Here is a 25,037-nt window from a genome sequence, read left to right on the forward strand (position 1 = left end):
GTCAGCTTCACCTCCATCCCTGGAAAAGTGATGGAGCAGCTCATGCTGGAGCTCATCTCAGACCTGGACAGGCTGGAGAGTTGGGTGGAGAGGAACCTCATGGAGCTCAACAAAAGCAAGCGTAAGGTCCTGCACTGGGGGAGGAACAACCCCATGCACCAGTATAGGCTGGGGCTTGACCTGCTGGATGGAAGGCAGCTCTGCAGGGAAGGATGTGGGAGTTCTGCTCAACACCAAGTTGCCCATGAGCCAGCAGTGTGCCCTGGTGGCCAAGGCGGCCAATGGGATCCTGGGGTGCATTAGGAGGAGCACGGCCAGCAGGTCAAGGGAGGTAATCCTGCCCCTCTGCTCTGCCTTGGTGAGGCCCCATCTGGAGTGCTGTGTCCAGTGCTGGGCTCCCCAGTTCAAGAGAGACAGGGAACTGCTGGAGAGGGTCCAGCAAAGGCTGTGAAGATGATGAGGGGACTGGGGCATCTCCCTTATGAGGAAAGGCTGAGAGATCTGGGTCTGTTTAGCCTGGAGAAGAGAAGGCTAAGAGGGGATCTTATCAATGCATGTAAATGTTTCAAGTGTAAATGTAAAGAGGACGGGAGCAGACAATGAGAGGACAAGGGGCAACAGGCAACAAACTGAAACATAGCCAGTTCTTTCTGAATATGAGGAAGAACTTTACTTTGAGGGTTACAGAGCACTGGAATAGGCTGCCCAGAGAGGCTATGGAGTCTCCTTTGGTGACATTCAAAACCCACCTGGATACAACACAGTGCATCCTGCTCTAGGTGAACTTGCTTTAGCAGGCGGTTTGAACTGGATGATCTCCAGAGGTCCCTTCCAACCTGACCATTCTGTGTCTTTGTGATTCTGTTATTCTGAAAAAGGATTCAAATATTCACCGAACTAAAACATTAGGCAGAGAATTTTAAGAGCTACCAATGCTCTTATAAAAGTCTTTCAAATACGCAGTTATTTTTTGTATGCGTTCCTTCAGTAAATACTACTATAGCGTTTTATTCCTCATTTTAATTTTTGACTTAAACTAGGTTGAACTGTTGTTGATAGTAACACATCAGCAAATGTGTCTACTATATAAGTAAATTATTCTGAGCAACACCTCAGACAAACTAAAGATTTTTCATTGCCTAATAGTCATTCTAAAGAATTTCAGGCTTGGGTTCTGCCTTTGTAAATGTAACTCCTGTTTATTTGTTTATTTGTTTTCAGAAAGAATAATAATCTCACTGATTTGAGTGCTCACATGATGGGAGGTATGTTTATAATCTTTTGAAAATGCCTGACCTTTCCAAAGCACTGGGAAACTAAAAATGGCACCTCGGATACTGTATCTATGATAAAATATCTATTTTGACATTGATTACCACTTGACAAAGGAAATCAAAACATAACCAAAACTAAACCAAACCAAAACCAAAACCAAACAAACAAACAAAACCAAAAACAACAACAAAAAAACAAACTAAAGAAAGATTGTACAGCATCAGCTGCTTTGTTTGTAAGTAATCTTTATATAAGAATTGAATATCTATATTAAAATTTGAAAATGTGTTCCAAAAGAAAGCCTCTAATTTTGACTTGTGTGAATAATGCTCTTTATTTGAAAGAAACTATCGAGTGATTGAAACCACACACAACAAACTCACTAAAAACCTCTACTATTATTTAAACTATAAGAAACCTGTAAGTAGTATCAATCTCTAAAAATATTACAAAGTCAGCATCAAGAAGCTAGTCCTCTTATGATTTTTAATGAACAGAAATGTACAATGCATGCTTTTAGCAATTACATAAAAATCTGGGCATTAATTAATTATTATAAAATACAAGTATTAATTATTTCAAGTGAATTACCTAGAAAGCTGTGAAAGAAACAGAACATATGACCCTACAGCCTCACATCTCCAATCCATTACATTCATGTAGAGAGGTAATTTTGTTAGTGCTTGTTATAATTTTCTTCTTCATAAACCTAATGTGGGTTAAAGTATACACTTCATCTGTTTCTGTAGTGAATATAAATAGTCACTTATGTTTTATTTCTTGATAACTATGACATTTTTTTAATACTTCCTTTCCTACAAATATTTTCAGTTATTATAAACTAGTTATTGGAATGAGACCAGTATATTTGTAATATAGTACATATCTATTTGAAGGATACTTTAAGTGGTTGAAATGACTGATACACTGGAAGGTGACATTTACTGCAGAGTTCAAGGTAGGTACCCAAGATGGGCCTTCACAATAACTAGATCCTGAGGTGTAAATTTAAATTCTGGTTTTACTGAACAGAATGCCTTCTCTCTCTTAACTTCCTAGCTCCATGGCTCCCAAGAGTTACTGGTGAGTTCAGTGAAACAAGTTTTTAAAACTAGTTTCTTTGTATTTGGACTTTTTAATACATATATACATATATATATATATATATATATACTTTCAGATTGGCATGAAAACTAAGCACCTTGAGCTCTTGTTTCAGATGATATTTTACTTTCTTGCATGCAAACAAGAAAAGGTAACTAAGTAGTCCATTGTCAGAAATACCTTAGGTAAAGGATAAGAAATTAAAGGATGATGGATTATGAAAAATACTATTGTGTTATCTTTTGTTTATAGCTGTCTAGAGCATTCTGAGAGGGATATAGGACACAAATTATGATTGGCATGTGAATGTTGAACACACTTGGTAATTTGTTGTCAAATATGAAATTTAGACTAATAAACATATGTATTCAAATAACCTCAAGCCTAACACAAAGCAAAGGAGTTCACTGACCTGTAGTTCTGGATCTTGCGTTTATTGCCGAAGTGTTACATGAAGGCTTACAAAACATGCCTTAAATAAATGATTGCTGGAATTATTTAGTTTTTTAAAATCAGTTATGCTATGTAGCATCGAACTGAATTTTCAGAAGTTTTTATTTGCAAGTTCTTCAGTTATTAAAAATAATATAAAATTAAATAGCTAGTGAATTGGACATCTATAACAAATGTGTGTTAATTAATTCTAGGGATACTGTATCCTGTGTACTCATCCATAATATGCTATGTAAACAGACAAGAATAGCACCTCAGTATACGCAATCTGAACATTCGTTAACATATATGTAAAAGATCCTGTTCAACTGACTGTTTCAAAATAGTCAAAATACATGATATCTAAACTGTAAGAGTTTATCACAAGCACTTAAGCCCTTCAGTGTTCCTCTAAATAATTTTCTGTTTTCTATTGACATGACAAACTGTCAAGCCTTTGTTAATGATTGCTCTTAAGAATGCATGCAGATTTAGATGGATTTTTCAGAATGAAACCTGTGTACAGCACTAAATCTTAATCCAGACTACAAATCCACAGTATGTTTTAAAACAAGAACAATGTTCAATGCAGCTTTTTGTAAAACCACTCCTCATTTGGACTGCACGAACACATGCTGACTTCACCAATAATGCTGCAAAGCATTTATTCTGGAACTCAAAAGCAGATTTTCCTGGGAGAAAAAAAACTATACTAGTGTTTGTCATTCCACTGATAGCTCAAAGACATTGTTATTGAGATTGGCTTTACATGCGAGGACCGCTGCTGCTCACAAGAGATCTGTATCTTTAGAGCAGAATATTCTGGAAGAGTTCATTAATTTAAAATAGTTATCAATGATAAATACTTAGGATGTGGTATTAAATTTCAATATTGACAATTAGTACTTAAAATTTCAATGCTTTTACATAATAGCATTACGTGATGGTTGGCTTTTTTTGTATGCAAGGAAATATTTGTGTATCTTTCAACTTTGGATACAATAAAGTGCTTACGTGTAATTTAGAAACACATTTTGGGCAAAAGCAATCACAGAACAATGTGATTTCTGATGCTTCAAATTTGCACAGTTACAGTCTTTCTAGGACTATATTTACACAGGCTGGAAATCACGTACAGTAGGTGCCTATTTCTAAATTGCAGTATTGATATATGGTATTCTGTATTTATTATTACCTTTGTTACAGTAAGCTATATCCTGCTGTTTCCAACAGAGAATTCTTATAGAAGTTTTGCTGTATCTGATTATATTTTATCCTGCTAGTAAGAAATATATACCTTTTAATTATTTAAGAAAATCTTAAATAGGAAATCAAACTTTTGGACTATTATCCAACTGATATGGAAAATCTTCTGATGTTCCACAGTCTTCTATCATATTATAAAATCAAACTGAATGTTTACCATTTTAACAGGAAATGAGAAAAATTGCACAAACAATTTGAAACTGAAAATTCTCATTTATCTAATCTAAACTTAAAAAATGAAATGTACATAGTTGCAGAGAGACTGGATGGATACCTTTTTATTGCATTAAATCTTATTTAGACGCTTAACACAGAAAGTACCTCAGATACTTATAGCTTATAATACCCTTTAGAGCAGACATTTCTCAATGGATTATAATCTAACATGAATAAAGAAATTGTATTGTTCAATCATTAAATCAGATAAATGTCTCCCAGAGAAAGCATTAATAAAGTGAGATAAAATTTGAACAAATGTATTGTCAAGTTTTGTCTTAACTTATATATATGTTATATATATAGGGAGAGATTAGGTATACATGTATATATATTCTCAGATTCACAGACAGATGAAGAAAGAAACAGAACATGTAAAATACATAGACATGCTATTTCTGATATTTTAACTATGACATGTTAGGGTTTTATTAAATTAAAGAAAAGTGAAAGAAAAAATCCGTTTACATGTTGTCACTGAGCTGTAACTACAAATTTTTCCTTAGTGCAGTTGAATGTTTCTGACTCACATATTGCCTCTTTTTTAGCAAACTAAATTTGTCCCTTCATGGACAGCCTCATCTACACAATATTGGATTAATGCAATCTGAAGGTTGAAAGTTTAAAGAAAAGACTATAGGGTAGTCAGAAGCATTTTTCTCTTTTTTATTAATCAGATCTTAGTGATTAACATCTTCATTATTACCATGTGATTTTCTTCTTTACTAGATTTTTCCCCCCTGAATCAAGACCTTTGGAAGTCCTCAGTTCATTCCTTACTTTGAGAATATACTTCTATGCTATACTTCCTCATTTGGAATTGGAAAGTTTAGCTGAAAATGCCAAGCAAAAAAATTTTGAAGATTATTTTCTCTCTTTCCAGTAGAATGTGTAAAATAGCTTGTATGAGATTTTGTTCAGCTTGTATCTAGTTGGATTTAAAAAACTATACATATGGTAAAGTAGGTATTCTAATATTCTGAGTTTCCTCGTAGCACTGCTTTAAAGAAAGAAATAAAACAGCTTTTTTATCTTCCTTTCCCTTCCAGCTCTGCCTCACTGAATTTTACTGCTTGAGTGCATTTACAAAAACCAGGAGATAATACTTATATTTAACAAATTTATCTAAAGGGACTAAGAAATGCTACTGCTGTCATTGTCATTGTTTCTGAGACTTCATGAGCCCTTCAGTTTTCCCCATGTTCCTCCCATAATGGTCCTCACTGATACCACAACAACAGGGCTTGAACTGGTTGAGCTATCTAGCAATCATTATTGGCAAAAAGACTACAAAAATACTAGCAATATACAAACTTTTGCCTGAGTCAGAGTTAGGTAAAAGTTGTCCTGTACATTATTTCCCTAAATGGTTGGTTTGCATTTTGATGTCTATCTCTGTAGGGAAAAATGATCAGATACTTTTGTGGTTTTTCCCAGATGCTGAGAATACATGTTATCTTCATCCATTACACCACATCCAAACATTTCAATTTTCATGAACCAGTCTGCAGTTAAAACATTAATTGTGCAAGTGAGTCTTTAAGCAAAGATTTTTCCATTGAAAGTCCTGCTATTTGACTAAGTGAGTACATGAAACTATACTTCAGCCCAGAAATTATGATCTGGTATTAAACTGAAACATTTTAGAACAGTGAGGCTAGGAATTTCTCAATGAAATATTTCTTTAAAAATTTTAGTTTCTTGAAAACTAACTTTTTACAATAAATAATTCAAACATAAAAAAGAAAGAGACTTTAATATTTTATTTCTTTTCTAATTTTTACCTATTTGAAACACCCCTTGTTGTTTTCAGAAAGGAAAACCCCAGCTCTCAGGTAATTAAAAAGATTGATATGTGAGAAGTAAATTCTGAATTTACAGTTTTGATTATTCCAATGTAAAACTGTTGCCCATATCACATTGATCTAATCATAGGCTATATCAAAGAACAAAAGTGTCCAACTGAATCACATGATTGAGAAAAGGATTGATTTGGTTTAAAGAATGTTGGTATAATTGAACAGATAAACAAAAATCCCTATATCATAACTAAAAAAAAATCTGTTCCTGTTATAGAGTGAATATAACATTTAGATGAAACATGTAGAGATGAAAATTTATTATTTTAGATATTTTTTCATTTTAACTAGCACAGATTGCTAGTTATTTCATATCACTTTAGTTAATTTATTTATATAACTACTGGTTAAGATAGTTAAGGAGGGCTTTTATCATTAACAAGGCCAATTTGTGTAGAAGACCTGTTATGACAACACAGTGCTCTAAATGAAGTAACATTCTCCTCTTCCTGATGATTTACCTCTGGAACTTCTTTGTATTCATACTTTAGAAAAAATACATTAAAAGTAGTTTTAGTTATACTTTCTTGAACATGTGTTGGGAAGGGGGAGAAAGAAGCAATCCCCAATTCACTAGGTGATAGTAAATTTAATTTTATTGAAATAATGGCCTAAAAACAAATAGGAGATCATTCACTGCATATTTGGTCACAAGAGTAATTTTTTAGTGTTGGATGAAATTCACGAAAAATTGTTTCATTCAAATGACAGAGAAAGTGGTTAGGTGCCTGTCCAAACTTATCTTTTAGGTCCATTCGTATACTGCTGGAAATCCTTTATTCCTTTTTTCTTTTCTCTAACATCAAGCCTAACAAAAAAATAATTCAACAATTGCTTTATTTTTCTAGGTGAATTTTGGCATTTCAAACTACAGCCTTCTGCAGAACCAGGAGCCAGAACCAAAAAATGGGCAAGACACAGGCTAACTAGATTGTCAGGCATTTAAAGTAATTATTGCGTGGTTGTGTTTTTTTGTTTTGTTTTGGTTTTGTGTTTGTTTTTTTAATTCAGATATGTTACTGCCTGTTGTGGAGACAAAGCTGTCTTCTTTAGTAACATGAAGGTGCACTAATTGGATACTAAAATCAGATTTTCTTGAGACAGACTAAAAGTATTCCTGTTTCCTTGAGGGGGGCAGATATTTGACAGGGCTGATGGGAAAAACAATGTTACCTGAAGGTGAAACAGAAAAGATTCAGAATTTACCAATATAGAAAACTGGAACGTAATTTCTATATAAAGAAAGATATCATAGTTATGATATATTTATACCATAAATATATAATATCTACATAATTCTAGAATTAAAAATACAGGTATATGACATTTTAGGATTTTTCATATGTAAGAAACAATCCCTTTCTGAACAGGTTTGAACAGAAAGGTTTGTAGTTTTATGTTATTACAAGGGGGTTTTTTATGTTAGCAGGGATTTCTTCGATTTTGTTTGCATGTTGAAAGTAAGAGGAAGAATATTGTGAGGATTCAGTCCCTTGGGCAATTCTTCATTAACGGTGTCTTCTGTCCCCTTGCCTCCCATTCTTTGCCTACTTTACTGCCCCTCCTAACCTGTGCTGCTGCCAGGCCACAGGGCAGCTCAGAGCTGAGTGGGAAATGCTCCTCATCTCATTACAGCTCCAGGCTTCTTGCAGGCTGCGTACTTTTGAAGACAGTATCTGACATAATATTTTATCTAGAGTCATGGTTTCCAGAGGAGCAGATTATACTGAGGTCACCACAGTTATCCAAGAACCTTTTCAACAGGAGAAAAGTTTAAAAAGAAAACAGTATTTTTACCTTTGCAACAGGATTAAGGTATTGATTATGAAACTGGAAGTGAAGTTACAAACCAAAAAACATTAAATGCAGAACAGGATTAAGTTGGGAACTAATCTTTCTTTCCTCATGTAGGATTTCCCTGCTTCATGCTTTTTGGCTGTCTCATGCTGTCTTTAAGCAAGACCTTTGAGAAATTAATTTCTCCTCCAATTTGTACCCTGTGTTTCTCTCTAGTGCTTTTCAGGTTACTAATCAGTGTAATAAAAAGATATTTTGGAGGAGGTGTCAGGATTCCTGTGACTCTCTTAAGGTTTCTCATTGTGGTGCAGCCATGTTTAACACTCCCCCAAACATCAGCTGAACAGTGGGACACCTTTTCCATGACTAGTTGGGTGAGCATGAAGGGAGCCTGTAGGACTCCTGAGGTGTGAAGGAGTGAGGTGTGAAGATTCTCCAGCTCTGTTTGCTTTCCTCATCTTAAGTTAAACTGCAATTGTTAGTTTATGCTATAACACTCTATCGGTCACCCCTTAGAGAAACTCCTTCCTTAATATGCAGTCACCTTTTGGTCTGATGCGGTTTTACGGAAGCCATACAACACAATAATACAACAGGTCCATGGTCCCATGACATTAATTTTAATTGGTATGTAGAAGAGACCAATGTATCAGCTATAAGTGTCAGATATCTCGGTCATTCAACGTGCTGGAGACAAATGAATTAGATACATCTGGACTCTTCCTACCTTGATTTAGACACTGCATGGAGGTGCCCTGTTTAAGAACTGTACTCCAGTAGCTCCTCCAGCAGCAAACACTGGGGTTACTGAGGGGTTCCTCAAAAGTGTGCCAAGCACCAATACCCAGAGGACTGCTGGCAGGGGATGATTTTTAGGTGAACCATCACTACTGAACCTTCAGCACACCATGTGCACCTGGAGAAGCACACACATCCTTGTAAATTATGTATGCACTGTCCAGGGCCTGCCCTGACAGTTGCGACCCGCTTGGTTTCCAAGTCGAGGTGGAAGACTGCTAGATAAGAAGTGCAGAAATGTGGGAAGAGAGCGGGGATTGCCCCAGCTCCCCACTGAACCAACTGGTGACCTGCTAACGAAATCCCAGAGTACTTCAGGCTTCTAGTTCCTTGCTCTCCCTTTTCTGTGACACCCGTTTCACCTCTCCCTCTTCCACCAACACATGTATTTTCCAAATAAGGAACAAACACACTATCCCAAACACATTCTGGAGGACTAACATGTTTTCTGGCAGTGTCCGGACCAGTCTGCAACATGTGGTCACCCCAAGCCTCAGGTGGGTGTGTAGGAGACTGCTGGTTTAGGTAATTTTCTAAGTTTTGACTAGGTGAAATGCTACATTATTCCAACATTATTTTGGATTTTTCACAGGATATGAACTGGTCCCCTGAAAGGTACACCAGCTTTCCTCAGTGAAACAGAGCTTTCAAAAATTATCAGGACCAAGATATTAAATCTAAGAGTAGAACAACTTAATTCTCCTGTCAGAGAACTACCATTTTTTTTTTGCACTTGTGCCAGTTCTCACAGGCTTTTTCACAGGCTTTTAAACAACAGCTTCTTGATATAAGGCAAAGTATTGTAGTTTCACATTCATTTACAGTCAGACTTTCCCATCTGTGTCTGAAAGTGACATTTTCAAACTAGCTCTTTCATGTTTTCTGAAAAGTTTCTTTTTTAAACCCAGCACTCCTGAAATTATTTTATCTGTTTCTTAGAACTATGAGAAATCAAATATATGAGTAATTTTAAAAATCATACATAAAAAGCCATTAATAATTACACTTTTATTGAAATAGTCTCACTCATACAGCATATTTAGCAAGACAACATAAAAGCCCCCAAATGTTCTGCCTTTTGTTTTTTTTTTTTCAAAACTATCTCAGTCAGCAACATTAGTTAGGAAAAAAAATGTGTGGGGTTATTTTGCTTTCTGTTCCCTAGGCTTGCATTCAAATAAAAAGGTAAAATCATCTAGGATTGTCATACAGAAAAGTTTTCTAAGTTGATATATCAGAAACAATACCTTCAGAACAGAAAGTAGCTCTAGAAGGAAATATGTTACACCTGTTTTCTACAGAATTGTTTCTGAAAACGTGTATCAGTGTCTCAGAATATTACCTGAATAGTATGAATCATTTTAAGTAATATTTTACGACTATCAAAATAAATATGAATTATCCTCTGGCCACTATTAGCCATAAGATGGCAAGCACCATAGAACATTCTGCCAATGACTGTCAGAATTAATTTGCAAGCCTTCTGCTTTTTCAGGTGTTGTGCTGCACCAGATCTGTTTCCATTTCTTTCTGTAGCGACCATGTTAGAAGATCTATCGATACGTTACTGTTCTGACACCAAAGCATAATTCCAGTGTAACCTACTGAGGACTGTTTGTTTCTTACAAGTTGCCTTCTGTGTCAATACACAAAGGAGATGGGTTGTTATACCCTGCAAAGTGTAGTAACGTGCACTCAGCATTAGAGCCTTAATTACCTGTACTGCGGTAGGAGATCAAAGTGACAAAACATACCCACCATCCACTAGGCTAGGAAAAGTGAAACAAAATGGCTTCTTCATGCACTAGTTTCTTTCCATTCATCTTTACATATCTATTCATACATTCAAAATAATCAGATGCTATTATGTTAACTTCTCACTGTTAGATGACTTTAGACCAGCACATTTATAATTACAGAGGATCTTCACAATTCTGTAAGGAATAGCCAAAGAAAAGAAGTCTTGCAAGCAGATTTTAAACCATAAAAACCCACTGAATCCCACAGTAAATATATGTAAATACACAGATAAGCTGAGGCTCTCAGCAAAGGTAAAAACAAGTACCAATAATTATTCAAGAGCTTAGAATTCAGTATTAATTACTACCATTTTTTTTGTGAACAATCTTCTAGATGTTATATGATACATCTCTGTATGGAAACAAAGCACATGCAATGCCTTTTCAATGAAATTATTAATGTCAACATACCATCACATTACCATCATACATTAAGACATCAAATACCTTCATACAATTTGAATAGAAATGTTGTGTTTGCTACTTACCTAACTGGGTCTCCTGAATTGTTAGCTTACTCTCCAATGGGTGTAAAAGCTTTGGTGGTTTATCTGTTAGCGGTGCTAGAAAAGAAAGAAATTCACAAATATAGTTTTCTGATTATTACTGGATACAATAAGACTTGATTTTATACCTATTGTTTCAGTAATGCTTTAGGTTTTCTTTTATTTAAATAATATCCATGCCTTCAGTAGCTGTAAATACTTTTGCTTAGAGAGTAAATATAGCACCAAAATTTAGAATCTTTCATGTGCTAAGGTATTGAAAGCACTTGTGTTAAACCAACATCTCTTTAAACCCTCACAAAACCCATGCATTGATACAATTTTGTTTTCATAAGTATTATCCAGCATTTAATAGTTTGTTAAAATATTTAATTACCTTTCTTTCAAATATACTCATTAACAGAGAAGTAAACTAAGTTACTGTAAAACAATTTTGAATATTTGATGAAAAATTTATTTAAAAAGATATTATTGTCACTGAAACCTTTGAAAGTAGACTACCAGAAAAGGCACGGTTTTCAAAATCCAAGGGATGGACATAGTGAAATAAAGTTAAGATTCCTAATAAGGTGACTTTCCTCCTCCCTTTTGATCTACCCTGAAATAATATTAGTAGGCTTTTGTAAATTGTGGCCTAGGAAGAGTTTTGTAGTGGAGAAAAACCTTCTGAAAGTTGTTGGAGCATGTTTTGAAGCATGCAGCTAAATAGTGCAGGTATTCTACTAGATTAATCATCTGTATGCTTAATTCATAGAAGTGACACTGATTATTACTAGTTTTGTTGGTTTTAGCAAGCATAGTCTTCACTGATCTCTGACAGATGTATGCATGTTATACAAAAAAAGAACATTCACATATTTTTTTTCTTTAAAATTGATAGTAAATGTTCATGGGAAAGCTTCAACTTTTGTAATCACCTGGAACACTTTGATTTTTTGCTTTTCAACATTCATTCATACTTCAGTCTTTAACACAGATTATGGGCTGTCAGAGATCTAAAGTACATTTGACATTTTGATATAACTCTATAATATTTGTTCCCTTCAAGTTGTCAAAATCACTGTTCCCTTTCTTACTGACACACACACAACCACATGTGTATGAGTTTAATCTACTAAACACACTCATCTCCTGTCAGTTGAATTGCAGGAGAGCTTTAACTGCATTCTTTTTACCATGTTTTCTCTGCATTTTCATTAAATTATCAACATCCTTTAAAATCTACTGTATTAATTTCAACTTTGCAACACTTACAGAATGCATTCATTATCAACTCATATGTTTCTGCTTTACAGAGGTTTTCCTTTACCTGACCGGATCATAAACCCACTCAATTGATGTCTGGGTTGTTGACCTATCAGATCTATGACTGAATTGAAATAATTCTTCGGGGATGGGAAAAGAACTGGATTTGTCCACAGAGCCACTTTCAGCTCATTTGTCCAATAATAGCTTCTACTCTCTAGAGAAAAACATTCTGCACTACAGACTTTGGAGAGAGCCACAGCTGTGAAAGACTTTTCAGCAACATCTCTGGGTTGTTACTTTTCTTTACACCAATATGAATGCTTTTTAGTTCTCTTTTTAGTCTCTCTCGCTCTCTTTTTTTTTGTTGGGTTTTTTTTTGTGTTTGTTTGTGTTTGGTTGCTTGTTTTTGTTTTTTTTTTTACCTTGAGGGCTAAGGTGGGTGGCAAGGAAAAGGATTCAAAATACATTTTTTCTTAAACTACAAAATTAGTCATTCCCATTTCTTAACTTCTCTGTAAAGCCTCACAATTTATCAGCCCATTGCCATTTTTTAAACATCATCCACTATGAATTTAAATTTAGTTTTGTAGTTTTGTCATTGTCAGCTCAATTACCATTATCAGATAATGTCTTCTGAGTCACTGTTGCTCTAAATCTGTTTTGAAACTTTTAGAGCAAACAAAGTTCTCTCAATTTGAGTAAAGATACAGTAACCGGTGGAGTTAATCTGAATGCAGCAAATAAATAGATTAGAAAACACTATTTTTCTCTGTTTAAGCAAAGATCAACATTACCTTTGTGGTCCTGTACTTCAGGTTTCTAAGAGGCTTCCTACTTTTGAAAGAATAGGCCCAGGATGTTAATATATGGAGATAAATCATCCTTCAGCAACAGTGTGAAGTTATTACGAAACTTATGTCCCATTTAATTTCCTACCACTTGTGGGAAATAGATAATTTAACAGAGAAAACATTACTGAAAATAATAAATGAGACCCATAACTGTTGTATCAGAATCATGGGAGCATGTAGGCTGGAAAGACCCTCCAATGGCCAAGCAGTCCAACCTTATGTTCAGAGCAGGTCCAATAGAGCAGGTTGTAAGGACCTCATCCAGCCATGTGTTGAACATGTCTGTGGATGGAGATTTCACCACTTCAGGTGTTCCAGCCACCTGCCACCTTGTGGCCCTGCACTAGACTCCATCCAGTATGTCCATGTCTTTTTGTACACTGAAGAACCCAAAATTTGACACAGCCTTCCAGATGTGCCTTCACAGATGCTAAATAGATACAAAGGATCACCCTCCTGGACCTGCTAGCTAAATACTTTCCAAAAGCTGTGCAGTTTGTCCTTTGCCAACTCATGCTCAACTTACTGTTTGCCTGTGCTGTCAGGATTTTCCCTACTCAGTCCGTCCCTGGTTCTGCTGCATGGGATTATTCCACTACCCACTCCATGACTTTCTCCAACTTGTAAAGGTCCCCCTAAACAGTAGCCCTGCCCTTCACTTTGTCAATCATTCCTCCCATTTTGCTAAGAATGCACTCTGCCTCATCATCCAGAAGTACATAAAAACCTCTAATCAACATTAAAACAAAGGTACACCAGGGGTTGACTGTGTTGTGTACCTGTTTTAAATTGATGGTTACCAATGTTTGTGGCCAGGAAGAATTAATGCTTAATATGACAGTGCAACTCTAAGCTGTCTAAATTAGGGCAAATATCAGTATTATAGTGTTGCATTCCCTATTGATGCCTACCAACCTAACACTGTTGTATGTCTCTACGACAAGTGATCACATCTCCCAGGGCCAACCCCTTCCTTCACCCATCTTGAAAAGCAAAAGCATCCCAGGGTATTCTGCATTCCAGAGTTGTAGGCTGTACTGAAATACTGTAAATGAGAGTAACACAGGCAAATAAAATCATTTTAATAACTTGGTATATTAAAAATATCAGTTTTTCAAAGGTGATTTGAAATGTGCCTTCAGTCAATGAACACTTTTAGTTTCTGATATTTCATCTATTTTTTAGGCTGCAAATGTATGTATGTTTTCCCAGCAATTAATCCATGTGGACTGAAGTAGAGGTGGGAATTTCTCCAGCTGCCTTTCTCCCTTTCAAGTTTACACTCTCCACAGATACAAACATTAATGGACAGTGCAGAATTTCTGCAATCCTTGTTTAGTTTAGAAACTGAAGTGGACGTATGCATCTCCTATAAGCTAATTAATTTCCTTTAAACCATGGGGTGTGTCATCTTAACTGGATCAACCATGCAACATGCTATTCAAAATTAATAATTATAATGAATTATTATAATTATTATTAATAATATTTTTCGGATGGATATATTGAGGCACAGTTATCTACTAAATTGAACAGCAAAACCAGAATTTAATCCTTTCTTCCTAAACTTCTACTAAATAGCAAAATCAAAAGAAAATTACAGAACTCATAACTACAGCTGGTGTCTTATTAAAGAAGTTAAATATCTTTTTTTTTCTTTTTTATGAATAGATGTAGGAAGGCAATAATTTTCATGCCCTACAAAAATATCCATGATTTCAAAGCACTTCCTGTTCTTTACACTATGCAAAGAACCAGAAGTCTTTTGCATGTGTTTAAAAAAACCAGAGTCCTCTTCCCACCAGGTAGTAGTTATCAACATGGTCGTCATACAGGAGGAACAGAGTGTTCAGATTCCTATTCTTGCACAGGGGAATGCTCCTCTTGGCAAGAATCTGTTCCTGGATATTATTATCTACTGAGACACAGGTGCACTTCTCACACACACATACAAACACATATGCTCCCCCGCTTTTTTTTTTCTCTTTCTGTCTTTCCATATCAATATCTTTTTTTTTTTTTTTTTCCTGGTGTCGTGTCCATGTCCCGTGTCCGTGTTTGTTCCCGTCCTGCCCCCTACCCCCTCCCCTCCTTCTTTCTTTCTTTCTTTGTTTTCCACTTAGGAACCTTATCCCAGTTAATAAAAACTGGTATATTCCTCTGAAAAAACTGGGTTTTTGACAGGTCAGAGTCTTTCAAAGAAAAACTGTCGGATCATAAATCAAGTTTACAACACGTCTCATGTTTAATTTCTGAACCATCACTGATGAATGGTTAAAAAACTAATATGTGTAAAAATTTTCATTAGAAACAAACTAAAGTAAAATAAAAAAAAAAATCATGTGAAATAACTGATTATGAAGTTGTTTTAAAAATTGAGTTTAACTTCAGAAATACCATTCAGCAGCAGACATATTGATCTTGCTCAAAGAGAAAACGCCTAAATTCACATTCCATGTCTATCAGATTGGATGTACATTTAAGATATATTGAAGAATTTGTCTTGTGGTAATGAAACTGAGAGCCACCACAATCAGTCACCCAACTGGAAACTAGCCAGAACATAATATTTTTACATCAGCCACCTATTTCCTTACTCCTTTTCCTAAGCTGCTGTTTTAGCTTTAGAAGTTTATCATCACATGATACACATATTTGTTCTACCCAAAATTTTATCTGAAAAGACCTGCCACCTGTTAGAATTTAACACAGCTAATGAATAAAAGCTTAATCCAAACTGGGCATCAAAGTATCACTAAGCTAGACATCTAAAAATGGAACTGCCTCAAAACACACAAGCTTTATAATAGAAAAATACTGATTCCAAAGATCTTTGTTTATGTCTACTTTGCAAAGTGCTCTCAGATTCTTCTTTGCAAATTGTGATGATTGCCAATAGTTTTAGTTTCTTAAAGCCAGACAGGGCTGTTGGAGTTGTCTGCGACTCAGAAAGCCAGTTTGTTGGCTGCACGCTTCCTGCAGGGATAAAAATTCACAGGAATGGCTGCCTTACCTGGCCAGTCTGAGTTATCTGTATCTTAGAACATATTTTGACCAACTTTTTTATTCAAGTAAAACTTAGTTTCTGAGGATGAAAATCCTTCTGATCCTTCTGAGATTTGAGATAATGCAATAAGATTAAACCTCTTATGTTTATGAACTTAGACCATTTTTAGAAAAAAACACTGACATGTCCCTGGAAGATATTGCAACTATAGCACAGGATTAAATAGGGGAAAGAATTCATTACTATGCTAAGGCAAATATTCCTACACTTTGAAATCAAAGGAAACCAAAGAGATGGGGTTCTTTTCTTGAAGTCCACATTGTTGCTTTGAATTCACCCTGCAGTTCAGAAAGATCTCTTATCTCTTACCTTGCTTCTAGAAACTAAGAGAATTCCTCATTACATTTTACTTTCCTGTTAATTTTCAGATCCTGCATTTCTTTTTGTCTTCTCTTCATTCTGCTGCTTGTGGCACAGGCAAATGACCTCAAGGACAAGGCACATCTGTTAGAAGAGAGGTATTAGGTCTGACTGACTATAAAGCTGAACCTTCAGGCACTACTGAGCATCGTGCCTAGCACTGCTGCCTGCTCCTTCTGCCCTTAGTCAGCCGGTGTCTGGCTACAATGTGTGTGGTGTGCTTACCCCTCTAACTGCTACACCTCAACATTTAACCAAGCTTTGTCAGGCATGATAATCTAATCTTATTCTAATGGCAGCGGAGAAGATTTGGAATGAGATTAAAAAAATACCCATTTTTTTCATATTACAATGTTAAAATGTCCACTTCATGAGAGGGCGCTGTCATTGGAAAGCCATCATTTACAGAAAGCTGCGATAGATGGCAAAATTTAGGAATCACAGGTAATTATAAGAATAGGATGAAAAACTATAGCATTTACGTCGATAACTTCAGTACCTTGTAAATCACTAGTGTATGCTTTTGGGTTTGATTTCTTTATTTTTTCTTTTTTTTTTTTTTTTTTTTTCAATAGTGATGTCTGTGGAAGAAATAATGCAGTAGCAGTAGTCTACAGTAGGTTGCAGTAAAATGATGTGCAGCCTGAATCTGCAGTCTTGAAACATTAATATACACAGCCACTGTCCAGATGAATATTAACATTGAGAATTCTGAGATTCCTCAGGGCAATTGTGAACAGAGCAAAACTTAAGTAATGCAATGCAAGGATGTTGGTTTTTTTCTGTATTTCTCCTAACATAGGTATAACCCTGTGTATTCAGATATATCACTAGAGAAATCATTGCCTTTAAAAAAAATAAATATATGGCAAGGTTTTTCATAAAAAGGGAATTCTTTATACGTGCTTGAGACTTCTAAGAACCTTAAATCTCATTTCTGAGTTACACTCAAATTAGTTTTTACTCACAAGAGCATCATTTAAAATCACATATGGCATGAATTGCACAGCAGCCCTGTAAAGATATTCTGCCTTACTGTGTGAACAAGTATGGTTATGCCGTGAATCAAGCAGTTCAAGCTGGGGGCAGATACATGTAAGGATATTAAAGATACATGTGTGAAAGCATAGGCATATGAGCATAAATGAGCTGCCTAATGTGACTTAGTTATCACTATGACTGACGGAAGATCAGCTTTTATCTTCTGAAATATTCCCATAAATCTTACATTGTGAGACAAAAAATCTTCTTTTTCTTGCAGTTTATGCCTTTTTCATTGCTTTCTCCTTACCACATACTAAAAAAAAAAAACCAACCAAAACCCCCAAACAAGCAAAAAAAAAAAAAAAAACCCAACCAAAAACAACCCTATGGCCTTGGGCATACAAATGAAAACAGTTTTTGTTTCTCATACCTAATCCTTTCTTCTGATTTTTTTCCCAGACTGAAGTTACAATCCTCAAATTTTCTACATAAGACATTTCTCCTAAAAGAACTATGTAATGCATTAAGGGAATAATAGCACTTCCTGTGAGAAAGTGCAGAAGCAGGTAAAACGGTAACTAATAAAGAAGCCATTATTAATGACACATATTGAAAAAAGAAGAGGCATTGCTAAAATGAAATCTTAGAAGATAGGAGGAATATTTCCAAGAAGCCTTTTAAAATGTTTTAAGTTTGTGAGTCCCCTGTGATTAACAGCAGGTTGAATACTGCAGAAGAGCAAATGCAGCCAGATGCTGGGGTTTTCATTATCTGCTTGTCTCTAATTCAATCTGGTGTGACACTTGTGTTACTCCTATGACTTCACACAAGATGTATATATTGCTATTTTTAATTTCTGTTAGTTTTCTTGAACACACTGACATTTCCCCGTGGTGTCAAATGAAAAAACACAAAGAATAAAATATTGTCATCAGAGATGCTAATGCAGTATTGAAATACAAAAGAACCAAAGAGTAAATGTAGTTAAAACTATTGAGTGAAATATCAGCCTAACTTCTTGACAGTATTCATCTCTTTGTGAGGCAGATTTAGAATTTGTATTTTGATCTTATAAAGAGGAAAGGAAGGAATAAAACAAGGCCTTGATCCTAAAATACTTTTTATATATAGGGACAGGATTCCTCCTCCCCCATAAAAAAATGAAGACACCCAAAATAAAAAAAAGGCAAATAAAAATATTAAAGGATATAAAATATCCATATTTTTTTCTCTCTTGCATAAAGTTCCTCTGTATCACACCATTGCTTCTGCACAAAACTAATCCCTGAAGTAAGATAATGAAAATGAGATTTTCTATGTAGGTCTGTGAAAAGGATGTCATGCTAAAGCCTGGTCTGTCTGCATGTTCTGGTAAATTTTTCCCTCCACTTCCATTTAAGAGACATCAGAACATCTGAAGAAAAACCTGAGAAACGGTGAACAAGATGATTGCTGCTGTTGTTGCTATAAACAAGCATGTGATATATTATCTGTGCATTTAATTAATATAAAAGCTCTTGTTCACAAAAGAATGAAAACACGCATCTAAGAGCACTTCCAGCAGGAGATTTTTTGATGTTTCATCTTAACAGTGAAGCTCACCAGCATTTCATTCAGCAGGAATTTTGTCTGTTTTGCCACGTTTATATTACCAGCTCATGTGTGTCCCCTAGGCCAATCCAGCCGTCTCTCTTCCTGCCAGAGTGCCAGAAGTGGATGCTTTGCATAACCACTTTGACCCTTCTGGAGAGGGCGCCTGCACCTGTCGCCTGTCACGTGTAACAGGGCAGTCATGCAACATGTCAAAGGGATCTGGCATTTTGTGCAGTCTCTAACTCTCCCTTCTGCCCTTATGCTGGTAACAACTAGCAGACAAAATAAACTGAGGACGGAGAAGACCACTGCAGTTGACATGTTTTAGTACTTACGTGCTATACTTCTGGTTTGAGTTCAGTTTATTCTCCAATTTGACCTACACAGAGCTTTCCCTAAAACATCTTTGTCTTTTCCACTGTGTGAGAACAGGATTAAGCAAATCCAGTTCACCTCAGCAAAAATGCACATGCTGCAGTTTCTGTTATTGCTTCTATTCCAAGACAGATGAAAAGGTTTGGGAAGTTGTTTCCTAGGACTTTTTAAATCTGGAAGCACATACTAATGATTTTTGGAGGCTCTGTATGGACCATGACCCATATTGCAACTACTTGTAGATGTATTTATTTGCAGTTAGAACCCATAAGAATATTTTTTTGCTCCTATATCTACATGTTAGGTTATGCCTTTGTTTAGAAGAGTCTTCAATGAAGTGGTGTGTTGTATAAATCTTGTATAAGGCTTGTGAAATAGAAACATATGCAGTATTGCTAACAGCTGGGCTACCTGAATAGATTACATATTCATGAGCAAACCAGTGAGTTATGTAAATCATGAGGTTTAGGCAAACAAGTAAGAAAAGCCAACCAGACATTTCACATGTCACATCAGGCAAACATTCTGCAACATACGCTATTAAAATTTCTCTGCATATCATCATAAATTCACTTCTTACATCATTCCCTTAATCTATACCCTTTCCTTTTTTTTCCTAGGTTGAAATATAGAAAATATAGGGGGGAAGTATTATAAGGTTATGTTCTTTGTGACTAAACCATACAAACCTTTTCTTAAGAATTACTCTATTATTTTTACCAGATGGCCCCCAGAAAATTTCATTTATATTGTCCAATTAATTAAGGCTACCTACATTTTCTTGTTCAGCCTCACTTTCATTCTTTCCAGCTGAATTTTAGTATTCGCTAGTATTTCTTTTCCTCAGCTTTTTCACAATTATTAAATTTTTCCCCTAAAATTTATCATTAGCTTCCATTTATGGCCTGTAATTTTGTATACCCTGTCTTAAATTTAGATTTCAGACCCAAGTAACTGCAATGTATTTTTCCTCATTTAAATCCATTTATTGTAGGACACTGATTTTAGCAGCTGAACAGTAACATGTGTGAATCTGTTCCTGCCTTGCTTTTATTAGTCTCTCTTTTTTTTTAGTTAGAGCAGACAGTTCTTGGAAATACTGTAGCTCATAACCTTTGAACACAAATTCTAGATACTCTATGCTTCCCCACCCCCCCAACCCCCACCCCCCATAACTGAATCTTTCTGCTGATAATGCTGACATTTCAGAATAAGATTTCTCATCCTCTGAGGTTGCCTTGTAAAGAGAATAGGATCCTGTCTACCCTGACCACTTCAACTCTTCCAAAGAGCTGACATTTAAAGGCCTTGCAATTAAAGTTTTTATGTATTGCATAGAATTTCCCTTACAGGATTTGTAGTCAACATTTTAATTCTGTTGCTCTATTTAAAAATAATCTCATTTAAAAGGCAACCTTCTCTCGTTCGCTCTGTGCCAGTTCTGTTGTAGACCTGTACACCCTTTTCATTTGTCCTCTGAGTCATTTTAGTGATAGTCCTCTGAATCTGCCTTTGCTCTGCTAGAAATTTAGACATACTACCATTTCTTGTGGCCCAAAATTTAAGGAAGAAAAATCCATAATTTCTACTTTTGTGTACAGTGTGAGGGTATTGAGTTTTTTTGCTTTCTGTACTTCTCTTTCAGCCCACGTGAACTATTATGTCCCCTTAGGCAGCTGTTTTTGATCCACTCCATTCAAGCAGGCTTTTTTGGTTTTAAGTTGAGAGATTTTGGATTGTAAGAAAGCAAATGTCATTCCCAACTTCAAAAAAGGCAAGAAGGAGGATCTTGGGGACATAGGCTGGCCAGTCTCACCTTGACCCCTAGGAAGGTGATGGACCAAATAGTCCTGGAAACCATTTCCAAACACATGAAAGACAAGATGAAGAATGGGAGTAGTCAGCACGGCTTTACAAAGGGGAAATTGTGGTTAACCAGCCTGATAGCCTTCCGTGGTGAGATGATTGGCTCAGTGGACCTGACGACAGCAGTTGATGCTATTTATCTTGGCTTTAGCAAAGCTTTTGACACTGTATGGCATAATATGTTCACTGACAAACTGATGAAGTACAGACCAAGTATGTGGACAGTAAGATGGGCTGAAAACTGCATGAACCACTGGACTTAGAGGGTTGCAACCAGCTGCATAAAGTCCACCTGGAGGCCCATACCAGCAGTGTACCCCGAGGACTAGTTCTGGGGCCAACTCTTTTTAACTTCTTCATTAGTGACCTGGATGACAGAACACAAAACTGGGAAGAGTGGTTGATAAACCAGATGGGTGTGCTGCCATTCAGAGGGACCTTGTCAGGCTAAAGAAATGGTCTAACAGGAGCCTCGTGAAGTTCAACAAGGGGAAATGCCAAGTTCTGTCCCTGGGGAGGAATAACCCCAGGCTTCAGTACAGGCTGGGAGCCAACCAGCTGAAAATCAGATTGGCAGAGAGGACCCTGGGATCATATAGAACAAGTCTGACATGAACCAGCAGTGTGCTTTTGCAGCAATGAAGACCAACAGCACCCTGCGCTGCATTAGGCAGAGGATGACCAGCAGGTTGAAGGAGGCAATCCTTCCCCTTTAGTCAGCTGTGATGAGACACATTTGAGTGCTGGGTCCAGTGCTGGGTTCTCCAATATGAAAGAGATGTAGACATGCTGGGATAAGGACAGTGAAGAGTCACAATATGATGTTGAAGGGTTTGCAGCATTTCATACAAGAAGCTGAGACTGCTCAGCCTGGAGAAGAGAAGGCTCAGGGGATCTTGTTGATGTGAAAAAACTTGATGGGAGAAGTAATGACAACAGAGCCTCTTCTCAGCAGTGCTAAGGGACAGGAGAAGAGGCAATGGGCACAAAATAAAACACAGGAAATGACACTTAAAGATACGAAAAAATTCTTCACTAGGGCTGTAGTCACACACAGGAACAGGTTGTCCAGAGATGATGTTATAGTTGCCATCCTTGGAGATATTCAAAACCCAACTGAACATGACCCTCAGCAACCTGCTGACCTTTCTCTGTGCAGGTGATTGAACCAAAAAATCTTAGCAGGTCTCCACCCGCTTTTCCATTTTTTTTTTGCAAATATTTACTCTTACAATCAGGTTTAGAAAGTCTGGAGAATTCCCAGGATGTCCTGAGTAGTTAGTGTCTATGCAGCAGATGGGATGAGGGTGGAGCTGGGGACATACTGTGCAAATTGCACTGTACAGCTCCACAGATTATCACACAGATGTTCTGCCTGGTTCTATAGTGTGTGTACAGAGCCTCCCACTGTAACGGCAGACATCCTGGCACCAGGGATTTCAGGTTTGCCTTATCTGTATACAAATCATGTCTGAAGTCTAAGCCCAGAAGTTTTAGTTTCCATAACTTTTCTGTTTTGTAACATAGTAGGAAATCAAGGTCTACCATAGGACATTAAATCCAAAAAAGTTACACAGTCCATATAACAGGACTGAGAACAATAATGTGTGTCACTTATTGTCCATTTGATGTACCAGGCTTTAAATAAAGCTTGCTAGACAAACCCAGTATGACAGATGTCATATTAGCACATATCATATGGTTACTTGGCAGCAAACAGAGACTAGACATCACAAACATTTGGTCTGCAGAAATGTTACCAGAGCTGGTGGTTACAGAACCATAATTTAATACTTGGTGCATAAAACCCCACAAACCTACCTTAGTTGTAAAAATATATACTTTTATACTAAAATGTCTGTAAAGCAAACCCCGAACTCAGACAAGCTTGTTGAAAATAATACTTCTATTACATTTTTTTTTTTTTAAAAGAACACACACACACACCCCTCTTTAATTACAAAGAAGTTTATAAAAAGCACCATTGCTGGCAAACAATGTAGCTCACGTTGGATGGTTTCTTTTTCAGATACTGAAATTGGGAAATGATGACACTGCTACCTCTTTAGTTGAATTTTTATAAAAATATATATTCTCTTACTTTCCTTTGGAAACAGGAAACAGTGTTTGGAGAAAGTTTATTTTATTAATTGAGGAAATTAATGCTTATTAAAGTACCAACACATCAGTTCTATTTGACCAGAAATATTTACATTTACTTGGCTAGAAATCTAAGCCACTATTTCTTTGCAGAATCTCTACCATCATAAATTCACAATAAGTATCTTGATTGCTGTTACTCAGTTCTCTCCATAATCAAATATCTTAGGCTATAGGAATTGGAACTGGAAGGCTTTCCCTTAGTTTTCCCCCAAACTTGTTGTTTCTTCTGAACGTAAGAAGGAATTTGTAATGGAATGTACGGGCTATTTCCATAGAAAAATAAGGTTATTTAGGAATTTTCCAGTTCTGAAGTTTTCAGTAGAAATGTCTACTCTTTTTTGAAAGAAATAGCTAAAAAAATCCTCACAAGGCATTGCTTTGGGTTTCTAGGGTTAAAATAGAGGTGTTTCATTTGGATACAGAGTAAGGTCTTCTTTAATATTACTCTTCACCTGCCTAGCTTTCTGTTTCTTGGTTCTTGTGATACAAGCACTTTATATTTCACAATACAAACTCAGATTTCAACTGAGGGACTAGCTATCTGTGTTAGAATTTCCTGACCTTTCTTGGAGTTTTACTACAAGGCACTATTCGGTGTCACACAGAGCTGTATGAACCCCATTAGAGAGAACTTACTAGGACACCATTGTGTCTAGGCTAAAATAATCTGTTTCAATGATCTGTGCTGGTGAGTGAGGGAAGAGTGCCCTGTAACAAGTCCATGGTCCTTCTCGCGTCTGAGCTAAGTGCTACTACGCAATACTTCACTAAAAACATAATATTATTGGTTCAGGAGCCTTATTCCATTTTTCAAAAATTATATAGGTACTAAGGAGCCTAAGTGTCATGCCAGTTCTCAAAATCTTATGACTTGACATGGATCCCATTTGTTTAATTCCTATGCTTTTGTAAATGCCACTTCGTACCATAATCCTTGTGTAAATCTAGGAGCTGGAACCTAAATCCCTGGAAAGCAAGTGACTTGCCTGAAAAGCTTTCTTTGTCTGAAAACTAGATTTTCCAACAAATTAGACTTTTCTCAATGGATAAGAAATCTGTAATGTAGAGTCTGTGTAGACAGTATCAGCATAACTCATTTTGCACAAAAACACTGTGCTTCTGGTTTATATGGCTGACTTTCTTTGCATGTTCAAAGAAGTGCATCAACTGTCATGCTGATGATGAGAAAAAAAGTATTCACTTCAGCCGAAGACAATAAAACCAAACCCATTTAGAACCTATGAATGTAGAGCTGTAGCAACCTCAAAATGATTGATGTTGGTTTTACTGGGAAAATAAAGAAAACTATTTAATCAGAAATATTGCAGCCAAATAAAATTATAGGGAGAATAGAAAAAGTTTGCTATTGGGAGAAAATTCTCATCCTTATAACAGTTGGAAGATTGTTCCTTGGAAATAGTTCATCTTTGTGGCTTCTGTGTTCAATTCTGACAGCAAGGAGCAAACTCTCATCCCAC

General features: G+C 36.2%; 1 protein-coding gene across 1 annotated transcript in view; it reads right to left on the reverse strand.

Annotated features, from left to right (window-relative positions):
• Positions 1-25,037, reverse strand: part of IL1RAPL1 (interleukin 1 receptor accessory protein like 1) — a 767,014-nt gene that overhangs the window by 172,739 nt on the left and 569,238 nt on the right. The window contains exon 6 of the mRNA XM_056329365.1: positions 11,035-11,109. Within this exon, the coding sequence (XP_056185340.1) occupies positions 11,035-11,109 (75 nt within the window). The remainder of the gene's footprint in view (positions 1-11,034; positions 11,110-25,037) is intronic.

This window comes from Falco biarmicus, chromosome 2 (assembly GCF_023638135.1).
Source record: "Falco biarmicus isolate bFalBia1 chromosome 2, bFalBia1.pri, whole genome shotgun sequence".
NCBI classification, from domain to species: Eukaryota; Metazoa; Chordata; class Aves; order Falconiformes; family Falconidae; genus Falco; species Falco biarmicus.